At 33.3% G+C, this 12,725-nt stretch overlaps 1 protein-coding gene across 15 annotated transcripts in view; it reads left to right on the forward strand.

Moving 5' to 3' along the window:
* Mettl25 (methyltransferase like 25) overlaps positions 1-12,725 on the forward strand; it is a 94,819-nt gene that overhangs the window by 15,759 nt on the left and 66,335 nt on the right. For all 15 annotated transcript variants that reach the window (XR_012450921.1, XR_012450917.1, XR_012450925.1 and 12 more), the window contains 2 exons: positions 1,459-2,055; positions 8,787-8,934. Coding sequence is in view for 5 of the 15 variants with exons in the window: in XM_074084054.1 (XP_073940155.1) it covers positions 1,459-2,055; positions 8,787-8,934 (745 nt within the window). In the remaining 10 variants the exon portion in view is untranslated. The remainder of the gene's footprint in view (positions 1-1,458; positions 2,056-8,786; positions 8,935-12,725) is intronic.

The raw sequence follows: 12,725 nt of genomic DNA on the forward strand, positions 1-12,725 counted from the left end.
TTTTTAAATGTGGTCTAGATATAGGCCTTTTCATAGTTACATGTTTTGAAAATATTTCTTTTTCTTTTTAATTTTGATTTTTTTACTGTGAATAGCAAACATTTTAATTTTAATGAAATGTTTTTTCCTTTGTTTCATCATTCATGCTTTTATGAACTCTAAGAAATCTTTGCCTATCCCAGTATCACAAAGATTTTCTCATGTTTTCTTCCAATAAAAGATTACAAATTTTACTATATTTAGATCTGTAATTGCTTTTAGTTAATCTTTGTGTTTGATGTGTGACAGGAAAAGTTTATTTTTTTCAGCTGGGCATGGTGGGAATAAGCCTGTAATTCCAGCTACTCAGGAGGTGGAGACAAAAGAATTGCAAGTTTAAGGCTAACCCAGGCAAAATTAGCAAGACCCCGTCTCAAAAATAAAATTGCTGGGAGCATGACTGAAGTGGTAGATCATTTGCCAAGCATACATGAGGATTTGGATTCCATCCCTATTACTTGGGGGGTTAGGGAAGGTTCATTTTCTTCTGTCAGTCATCTAGATAATACCAGTACCATTTGCTGTAAAGGCTGTCTTCTCCTTGAGCCATTTGTCAAAAATCAATTGACTTTTTAAGGGTAGGTCTGGTTCCAGACTCTTATTTTTTCCATTGATTTGTATGCCTGTTTTATACCACTAGTAAACTGTTCGCATCACTGTAGTATTATATTACTTATTGAATCAGTAATATTCTTTAACCTTATAGTTTTTTAAATTGTTATTGTTATCCTAGGTACTTTGTCTTCCCATACAAATTTTAATACCTGCTTGTCAATTTGTTTGGACAGCCCTTGTAGTACTTCAGTTAGAATTCTGTTGATCTTTATGTGAATTTAAAGAGAATTGCCATTGTAATATTGAGCCTGCTATTTCACAAATATGATATATTTATTTAGACCTTTTAAATTTTTATGTGATGTTTTGTAGTTTTCAGTGTATAGGTCTTATCTGTTCTTTATTAATTTGTTTCAGATATTTTGAAGTTTTACTTTCAAATTGTTCATTGCTACTATATTTTTTATGTTTAAGTATAATTATTGTTAATTTCTATTAGTTTTGACCCCGGACACATTGCTAAGTATACCTACTATATTTGTAATCATTTTTATATACCCTTTAGGATTTTCTGTTGACACAATCATGTCATATATGAATAAAGACAGTTTTACTTCTTCCCTTCTAATATTCATGTCTTTTACTTGTTTTCCTTGACAACTTACACTGATTGGAACCTCTAGGAAAAAGTTGAATAGAATAATCCCAAAGGTTAGTTTTTAATAGAAATCAAAACATTAAAATAGCAAACAACAGGTTGTAGAAATTATACAATCCATTTATTTACTTTTTTTTTTAATTTCTACAATGCTTTCTACTGCCAACTTTCTGAAATTCTTCAACTCATTGTTTTTCTTACTTCAGGTAATCGACTTGGGTTCTGGTAAAGGCTACCTAAGCTCCTTTTTGTCTTTGATGTATGGCTTAAAAGTTTATGGACTTGATTCCTCAAATACCAATACTCGTGGAGCTAAGGAGAGAAACAGGAAGTTGAAGAAACATTGGAAGCATTACCATACTCAATCAAGAGCAGATGTCAACGGACTGGCCTTCAAAATGGCAAAAGATAGGAAAGTGCAAAATGGTGTTTTATATGAAGCAGATACTGAGAAAGTGTGTAACAATAGTCCTGCAAATCAAGACGAGATACCTGCTTCAGATTTTTCGCCAGATTTTTCAGGCTCTGTGATTTCTAACATTCGAAAACAAGTGGAAAACCTACAGACTGAACCGCAAGGAGAAGAAAATCTGTGTTTTGAAAATGCCTTTTCTCTCGTAGACTTTTTGCCCATCAATGCCATAGAGCATACTTCTTCACAGATAGCCTACAGAGAAACATGTGAGACAAATAAAGGAAGAAGAAAAATGAAATCAAAATCAAGTGACTGCAGTGTTTATTCACCGTTAACCTCTCTCATCACTGCTGATTCAGAATTGCATGACATCATTCACGATCTGGAGGTAATTTTGCTTTTGTATCATTTAATTCCGTTTACAAAAATGCTGGAAAGTGGGCTATGCCTAGCATGGGAGAGCCCTGAATACAAGCCCCCGTATTGTCCTGTCCCCCAAAGAGTTCTATAAACAGTTTTAATAACTTATAAGCATGTTAATGTTATCTTGCTTGATCACAACAGTCTAAAAAAACCAAGAAAATGAAACCCTAAGCAGGTTTTCATTATACCCACAACTGTCAAAAATCTAACAAGAACACAATCTGTAATACTTGTACATTTGTACATTTTGGGGGTACACTGTGATGTTTTAATATATGTGCCTAATGATCAAATCAGGGCAATTAATATATACATTGCTTCCAACATTTTGTCATGCCTTTACAATAAGAACAGTTTTTTGTTTTTTATAGTACTGAGACTTAAACTCAGGCAGGCACTCTACTCCTTGAGCCATTCCTTTAGCCCTGGATTTTTTTTTTTTTTTAATGCAGTACTTGGGATTGAACTCACTGCCTCAAGCATCCTAGGCAAGTGCTCTACTACTTCAGCCAAGGGCTTTTTTTTTTTTTTTTCTCAGATAGGATCTCATACTAACTTTTGCCTAGACTGGCCTTGAACCATGGACCCATCTGTCTCTACCTTCTGAATAGCTTGTATCACAGGCATTCACCACCACACCTGGTTGAGAGCAGATATTTAAAGTAAATAAGTATCTAGGGTAAAATTTTTTACATTTAATGTTAGACTTGGTGACCAGATAAACAATTTCCTTAGGCAAGAGTAGCTTCTGAGTTTTGAACTTTTCCTAAATTACAAGTATATCAAACTATATAATTGAAAGACAATAGCTCTTAAACAATTTTATAGAGAAGTTTCAGGAGATCATTTGGCTTTATTTCTTACAAAAACAAAGTAGCTTTCATGTTATATTTTCTGTCCTTAATTTTTTTTTAATTCTTCACAAAGAAATGAATAAACAAAGATAACAGAGTTCTTTGTAAACTTATGTCCTTGTTCAGTAGCTCAGTAATGTTAGGCCATTTTTTTTACATGAGGAATTTTTCTTTTTCCTAGATATTTTTGGAAAGCACCAGTTAAAGGAAATGTTACTCCTCATGAATGTTTTTTCTTATATGTGAAAGCAGTAATTAGGTTATCCTTAACTTTTTTTTAGGGTTAAACAGACCCAATTAATTTAACTGAACTTTCAGATACATAATTTTTTAATACTGTTTTTATGTAGATTTTGAGAAACATAAAAACAATACTCAAAATCTTGTTGAAAGTATATGATTAAAAATTATGCAAGCCCAGAATGGTTGTACATGTCTGTAATCCCAGCACTCAGAAGACTGAGTCAGGAAGATCTAGAGTTTGAAGCCAGCCTGGGCTACATAATGAGACTCAGGCTCAGTGTCCAGACTAGCCTAATCATCAAGAAAAGCAAAGTGGTCATAAAACCCTCCAAAAAAACTGCTTTCAAGAGAATAGTAGCTGAAGCAACTATCAAGTCAAAGTCACCTAAAGGTGCAAACGTTTTTCTTAGAAAAGTTAGATTTTAACTCTGCCTTATTTCTAGATTACATGGGCTAATGTAACATTTTTGATAAAATAATTTTAACTAATTCTGAATACAATTGTATATATTCCTGAAGACTATTATAAAAACATACTTGAGTTACAAGTTAATAGTTCCATTATTTTTAATCTGTAATTTATTTGTTGCCTTTTTTCTTTTTTTTTTAAATTATTGCTGTACTGGGTATACATTGTGACATTTACCAAAGTTCTTACAATATATCATAGTTGAATTCACCCCCTCCATTGTTCTCCTTCATCACACCACCTCCATTCCTATAAAAGTTTCAACATGTCTTGTTTTTCCATTTTCATATATGAGTACCCAATAGTTCCACTATATTCACCCTCCTATACTCTTTGTTTATATTGTTTCCCCTCCCCCTGGTACAAACCCCCTAAGACAGGTCCTGTTCAACCCCTCTGTTTTTCTCCTTTTCTACCTTGGTCCCCTTCTTATGGTGATTTCAGTAGGTCTAAATATACTATATTCATTCTTGTATAGGAAGTACATCATCCATATTCACCTTCTTAACTTCCTTCTTCCTCTGTCATATGTGACCTCCCCTTAGTGTGACTTATTTTTCATAATATTGCTGTATTTGTATTAGGTCTATATTCCACATATGAGAGAAAACGTGGCCTTCATCTTTCTGAACCTGGCTTACTTTACTTAAGATGATGTTCTCCAGTTCCATCCATTTACATGCAAATGATAAAATGTCATTCTTCTTTATGACTGAATAAAAGTCCACTGTATATAAATGCCACATTTTCTTAATCTACTCATCATTAGTGGTGCATCTTGATGTTTCCATAGCTTACTTATAGTAAATAATGCTGTGGTAAACATGGATGTGCAGATTTCTTGAATTCATAATTTAAAGTAAATAGTAACAATGCCAAAAATAGAAAACATCAACTGAATTTTGTGGTGTGCCAGAGATTGTACCAAGTCATTTGTAGGAATTAACTTATTTAAGTTTTACAGCAGTGCTGAGTTGAGGTACTGTTGTTAGCCCCATTTCATAGATGAGAAAACTGAGACACTGGAAAGTTTCAAAAATTGTGAAATGACACTTGGCACGGAACTGAGTTGTGGTTTTTTGGTTTGTTTTTATGGTGGAACTGGGGTTTAAACTCAGGATTTTGTACTTAAGCTCTACCTCTTGAGTCATACCTCCAGTCTTTGTGACTGAACTGGAATGTGAACCCAGGCTATGTATTTCTCAGCACTGCAATCATAATGGTTATAACATAATTTATATACTTAATGTTTATTAATAATTGGTACTTTGACACTTAAACACATATGAATATTTTAATCTTTCAAATTAATGTTAGTTGTTACTATAAAGTAACCAAGCTGTTGGTTAAGTTAGTTAACATTTGAGAGACATGATAACTTAATTTTTTAAAAATCTGAGTTGATAATTAATACACTTATTTTCAATTCATAGATCTTATACTTATTAATGTGACCTTTAGATTATGAGGGCTTAAGAGTATCTTGTAAAATCAGGAGGAAAATCTAAACTCTCTAAAAATCTTTAATTCCAAGCAATAAAACTATATTATTCTAATAGAGCACAAATTCCCTATATAAAAAGTCTTCTTTCCTCCTTTAATCAAACTAGTCATGTCAAAGTTATGGTAAATTCAACTTTTGAATGATTGGTACATTGAGTAAGATTCTGTACATGTACACATTTGTACTCATTATGTATTTGTGTGCATATATTTAAGTTAGGGTTTGGATAATTAGAGGAAACATTTCATAGAATTTTTCCATAAAATTTAGAACAAAAATTTTTTTTACTATAATATATTGCTATAATTTTTTTAAATTTCTTTTATTCATATGTGCATACAGTATTTAGGTCATTTCCCTCCCTTTACTCCCACCCCCTCCCTTTACTCCTCCCCCACCCCCTCCCTTTACTCCCACCCCCTCCCTGTCCCCCCCTCACCCCCTTGCTACCAGGCAGAAACTATTTTGCCCTTATCTCTAATTTTGTTGAACAGAGAGTATAAGAAATAATAGGAAGGACCAAGGGTTTTTGCTAGTTGAGATAAGGATAGCTACACAGGGAGTTGACTCACATTGCTTTCCTATACATATGTGTTACATTCTAAATTAATTTTTCTCAAATAACCTTTTCTCTAATTCCTGGTCCCCTTTTCCTATTGGTCTCTGCGCTTTAAAGTTTCTGCATTAGTTCCTTTTCATTAAGGACATCAAATACTATCTTGGTTTTTTTTTTTTTTTTTTTTTTTTTGCGTTTCTTGCCTATCCTCATACCTCCCTTGTGTGTTCTCACCTCATCATATGATCAAAGTCCAGTCCCCTTGTTGTGTTTGCCCTTGATCTAAAGTCCACATATGAGGGAGAACATACGATTTTTGGTCTTCTGGGCCTGGCTAATGTCACTCAGGATGATGTTCTCCAGTTCCATCCATTTACTTCCAAATGATAAGATTTCATTCTTCTTCGTGGCTAAGTAGTGTTCCATTGTGTATAAATACCACATTTTCTTAATCCATTCGTCAGTGGTGGGGCATCTTGGCTGTTTCCATAACTTGGCTATTGTGAATAGTGCTGCAATAAACATGGGTGTGCAGGTGCCTTTGGAGTAACCTGTGTTACATTCCTTTGTGTATATCCCCAAGAGTGGTATTGCTGAATCATATGACAGATCTATGTTACACTTTTAAGTAGCCTCCAAATTTTTTTCCAGAGTGGTTGTACTAGTTTGCATTCCCACCAGCAGTGTATAAGGGCTCCTTTTTCCCCACATCTTCGCCAACACCTGTTGGTGGTGTTTCTAATGATGGCTAGTCTAACAGGGGTGAGGTGGAATCTTAGTGTGGTTTTGATTTGCATTTCCTTTATTGCTAGAGATGGTGAGCATTTTTTCATGTGTTTTTTGGACATTTGGATTTCTTCTTTTGAGAAAGTTCTGTTTAGTTCACTTGTCCATTTCTTTATTGGTTCATTAATTTTGGGAATTTGGGGATTTTGATGGGAATTGCATTAAACATGTAGATTACTTTTGGGAGTATAGACATTTTTACTATGTTAATTCTACCAATCCATGAGCATGGGAGATCTCTCCACTTTCTATAGTCTTCCTCAATCTCTTTCTTCAGAAGTTTATAGTTTTCTTGTAGAGGTCTTTCACATCCTTTGTTAAGTTTACACCTAGGCATTTGATTTTTTTTTGAGGCTATTGTAAATGGAATTGTTTTCATATATTCTTTCTCAGTTTGTTCATTATTAATATATAGAAATGCTAATGAGTTTTCTATGTTGATTTTATATCCTGCTACCTTGCTACAGCTATTGATAGTGTCTAGGAGCTTTTAAGTAGAGTTTTTTGGGTCTTTAAGGTGTAGGATCATATCGTCTGCAAATAGGGATATTTTGACAGTTTCTTTACCTATTTGTACTCCTTTTATTCCTTCTTCTTGCCTAATTGCTCTGGCTAGGAATTTCAGTACTATGTAAAATAGGAGTGGGGATAGTGGGCATCCTTGTCTCGTTCCTGATTTTAGAGGGAATGGTTTCAGTTTTTCTCCATTAAGTATAATGCTGGCTGTAGGTTTGTCATATATAGCTTTTATAATGTTCAGGTACTTTCCTTCTATTCCTAGTTTTCTTAGAGCTTTTATCATGAAATGGTGTTGGATCTTATCAAAGGCTTTTTCTGCATCTATTGAGATGATCAAGTGGTTTTTGTCTTTGCTTCTGTTAATGTGGTTTATTACGTTTATTGATTTTCGTATGTTGAACCACCCCTGCATCCCTGGGGTGAAGCCTACTTGGTCGTGGTGAAAGATCTTTTTGATGTGTTGTTGAATTTGGTTGCCATTATTTTCTTGAGGATTTGTGCATCAATGTTTATTAAGGAGATTGGCCTATAGCTCTCCTTTTTGGAGGTGTCTTTGCCTGGTTTTGGGATAAGCATAATACTGGCTTCATAAAATGTGTTAGGCAGTTTTCCTTCCCTTTCTATTTCGTAGACCAGTTTAAGGAGGGTTGGTGTTAGTTCTTTTTTAAAGGTCTGATAGAATTCATCAGAGAATCCATCAGGTCCTGGACTTTTCTTTTTTGGGAGACTCTTGATTGCTACTTCAATTTCATTCTATTTAGGTGATTAATGTCCTCTTGGTTCAGTTTTGGATGATCATAAGTATCTAGAAATCTGTCCATTTCTTTAAGATTTTCAAATTTATTTGAATATAGGTTCTCAAAGTAGTCTCTGATGATTTCCTGGACTTCCATGGTGTTTGTTGTTACCTCCCCTTTTGCATTCCTGATTCTACTAATTTGGGTTGTTTCTCTCCTCATTTTAGTCAGGTTTGCCAGGGGTCTATTGATCTTGTTTATTTTTTCCAAAAACCAACTTTTTGTTTCATTAATTCTTTGTATGGTTTTTTTGGTTTCTATTTCATTGATTTCAGCTCTTTCTTTTATTATTTTTCTCCTTCTATTTGTTTTGGGATTTGCTTGTTCTTGTTTTTCTATGAGTTTGAGATGTATCATTAGGTCATTGACTTGAGATCTTTCAGTATTTTTAATATATGCACTCATGGCTATAAACTTTCCTCTCAGGACTGCCTTTGCTGTGTCCCATAAAACAAAAGTTTTTATATTGAATTTTATATTACCATGTTTCATCTGATGAGTACACTAAACACTTTGGAGTTAGGGTAGAAATAACAATTTGCACCACTTATATTTTCATAACAGTGTTTTATAATGTTTTTGATGAGCAACCTGAAAAAGTTTAATCAATCAAATATTTGCCCTGTTTAGTCTCATAGTATGATAAAAACGTCTCAAATCACAGTTTTATCCTAGTAGTGCATGCTATATTTACTTGAGCCAGTCGTTAATTTACATATTTATTTGTTAAGCAAATAGTAGTTGTAAAAGACATCAAATGAAATAAAGGTTGTGATAAGAGATCACGGCTATTTTGCCTATAAAGGAAATACTTATTCATTGTGAAAATACAAAACATTCAATACTTTCTAAGTAGAATTTGATGATTATAAAAAGCTTCACTTATTTGAATAGGCATTTAAAATCTTCAGCCAAATTTTTTGACATTCCTTTTAATTGCCAAACTTTTGCTGTTGTTGTCTTTAAAGGATTGCTTGATGGTGGGTCTACATACTTGTGGTGATCTTGCTGCAAATACTCTGCGAATATTTACTTCCAAGTCTGAAGTCAAGGGAGTTTGCAGTGTGGGTTGTTGCTACCACCTCTTATCTGAAGAATTTGAAAACCAGCATAAAGGTACCAACTTTTCCATGTGCATTTTTATTTATTTAAGTAATAATGGCTGTTTTTTATTACTCACTTTTTTCCTTCAGCTATTTAACATTAAATTTACATTTAAGGTTAACATTAAATTTAACATTAAAGTAATATCTGATTTTCTTATAAATTTAATATTTTACAGTGCTATCAAATTTTAATGCAACATCAATTTATGTATTACAGTTTTTCATTGAAATGGTCTTAGTGAATGCTGAAAGCTTTGCAAATATTTGAAAATTTTATATAGCATATATTTTGTAGAATTGTTTAAAAATACTTGTGAGTCATGCTCTTATTGGGGTAGTAAAGTTGTTATTTTGTCATGAATATAGACTTTCAAGGTTTGATTCCATTCCCCAAACCTCCATTTCTGAAGGAATATTGGTATTTACAAAAAAAAAAAAAAAAAAACAGAATTGAAGAGGCAGCAGCCTAAACTACAAGTCTGAGATTACATTAAAATAAGAATGTTCAAATTATGCTCCCTGTGGGCTGTTGGAGTGGCTCAAGTGGTAGAGCAACTGCCTACCAAGCACAGGTCCCTGAGTTCAAACCCCAGTACCACAAAAAAAAAAAAAAAATTATGCTCCCTGGACTCAAAACATTCCTGCCAAGCAAAGTACAAAATAGGTTGGTGGGATTTGAAACACCCCACAACCCTCCATCCTGAGTAGTTTCTAAGATAACATTTGTTTGAGGCATTTTCTACGTTAAATCTCTCCATAAGATATGATTTCAAATCTATCTAATTATTGATGTTAGCAATTCTCAGTTTTTAAAGACTGATATATTTTTTATTTAAAGAAAATGCCAGTAAGACAAATGATACAAAAAATACAAACACTGATATATTTTCATTACCTAACACTGAAAGGGATTAAAAATCAGGATATATTTTAAAACACTTAAAAATTCTTTTTTTTTTCCTTTATTATTGTGCTGGGTGGGAGTACATTGTGGCATTTACAAAGGTTCTTACAGTGTATCAGCCAGTTATATCATACTTGAATTCACCTGCTTCACTACTCTCCTTAACCCTCCTTCCCATATTCTCTTAGTATTAGCTTAATGGTGTCTTTATTAATGTCTAGTATTCCTTGCTAGGAATTTTTATGTCAGGTAGTTGTATACATAATGATGGTGTAGGTCTCTCTTCTTCGTGTTAAAACCTATCTGAATGTGAAGTTTTGATTATTTTTCATTTATTCACACCCAAAAGTTAAAAAAAAAAGAAGCTAGGTAAACCAGAAGCCATCTTTAGAACTGGCAAAATTTTTGTGAAATGGAGTTAACCAAATCAGAATTTTGTCAATGTTTTGCTAAAGTATCTTATAGGATAGGTGCATAAAAGTAAAATTCTGGATATTATACAGTTAGAATGAGAGAAATTGGCAAATGTTCAGGGTAGTTCAATTTAGATAGGAATATATGATTGTAATGTTAAGTACAGATTTTCAAGATTAAAAAATTAGGGGAAGAAAGTGAACCTAAAAATAGAGGTAAGGAAAATATTTCTATTAAGTATACATATCCGGATGCTTTCATTATTTTGCAGTATTTTCATATCTTTCCTAAAAGAAATGAAGGGAAAATCTTTAATGTAGTCACAGTTCTACAGCTTTTTAAATATTAAAATTATAATATTTTCTTAATCAGCAGTAGCACAAGATTCTATGAAGGGAAGCATTCACTTTCAGAGTATATTAGAGCTTTCTGTTCTGTAGGCGCAACAAGATGTGGTTTAATAATTGGCCCAGTTTGGAGACTACAATAGACATTTGGTGACTTTAAATTCAAAATACGCTCCTGCATTCTAGGACCTTTGATTTTAACTGCCTGCTTCCTTCTTGCACTTTATCATCATTACTCTGAGGATGGCTTCTCCTTTCAAGGTGCCTCCCCCTCCTTTTCAGATAGTACCCTCTTAGACTGCCATCTCTGGTCCAGCAGAGCAAGTCTCTGTACTTCCCACCAGGGACAGTATCATCCTCTCTTTTTGGCAGTGTATTCTGCTATCATACCCTTTCCTCCACAGCCTCCACCTTACTCTTCCTCTAGAGTGATCCCCATAGTTGGTCCTGCTGATCTGAGATGTTTATTTCTTACATTTAAATCAGAGCTTGTCATGTAGTCATTGTAGGCTATTTGCAATTTTTTTTCTCTGCTTTTTGTCAAATATATAAAGAGAGTCCAATTAAAGTAAATGTTTCTACTTTATGGCAACTAGGAAGTGTTAGTTCTTCAGTGCTATTCATAAAGGTACTGGTAGAAGCTTCTTGGCAGGATTGAAGATGAACACATTGACTACTTAGTCCTTTGCCAATCCATGTTATATCACTTTTCAGGTATCTTTTCCTACACATTATTGCATGAAACTGTTAACAAGTATTCACTAACTATATTTTAACTCATTTTAATTAAACTGAGTTTAAATAGAGCATGTTAAAAAGGGCATTTGAAGAACCTGAAAGAAAAAAGATGATGAATACACACATGTACTCAGTCACTCCCCTTTCTTTGCTGTCAGGGAAAAATTTGATGGATTGATGAGCCATTAGTACATAAACTGGATTCCTTATCTTCAGAACTAAGCATATTAACTTAAACATAATCAATGTATATAAATGTTTATATAATGTGTATTGAATAGATTATTGAAAAGTGACTAGAAATGGGGGGAAAAAAATCACTGTTTCTGCCTTGACGGCTGCATTTCATATAAGTAAGGGGTTTATGATTAAATTGAACAAACACTGCTTGAGCAACTCCTAGTTTGTTTTGAATGCTGTTACTTGGCACTTTGTATATAATAACAGGAAATCGGGGAGGGGCTCATAAAAGCCAAAGCTTCTTGCTTTGGGAAAAGGAAACTCAAGTAGATGACAAGCAGAGTTCAGTTTAACCAACATTCATCAGATACCACGGTGTTCCACTCTGTTTTAAGTGGTAGTGATAAAAATATATAAGATAGCATTTTTATTCTCAAAAAACTTAATTCTATGAGCTAGGTATTAGTAACATAGTAACTTAAATGTTTTTTAAATTATTTAGATTAGATACAAATAACATTATTTAGATGAAATATTACTAGCATAGAAAAAATACAAATTCCCCACACATGTATTACTAGGTTTCTTGTGTCAGTTTACAGGAAAAAATGCACATATACATATATACACACACACATATTCTGTATTCTTATATTTTAGAAAAGCAACATATAAGTTATTTCACTACCTTATGTTCACACATAATATTTTGATGATCTCTCCATCCTACAGAAAATATTCCCACAGTCTCTTTAATGATTGCAAGATATTTCATATTTTCTGTATTTATAAAATCCTCATGAGTGAATATTTGCTTAAAGCAGCGGTACTTTTAATAAACTAAACTTTAGTAAACAGATGGTCAGTTCAATGTAGAGTTTATAGAGCATAAAATATGGCACTAGTGTTCAACTTTGTTTTCTTATCCTATAACATTAGTTTCAAGGTGGCATAGTAAATGCTCCAAATAGGATAGTCTATCCATGTTATTTCAAGTAGAGTAGCATGTAGCTCAGCCTAAGGAATTGAGAATATATTCCAATGCAGTACATCTTGAAAGATTAATAGAATTTTATTTCAAGTTTTTCTCACAAAAAAGGCTTAAATGGGCCCTCTATTCAGATGCCAGTTTGTAGGTCCAAACCAAAGGTTGAACCAACAAGGGCCTAGCAGGGTATATCAAAGTCAGTGTGCAAAGAGCTGGAGTAATTAGCCCAG

This window comes from Castor canadensis, chromosome 8 (genome assembly GCF_047511655.1).
Source record: "Castor canadensis chromosome 8, mCasCan1.hap1v2, whole genome shotgun sequence".
Taxonomy (NCBI): Eukaryota; Metazoa; Chordata; class Mammalia; order Rodentia; family Castoridae; genus Castor; species Castor canadensis.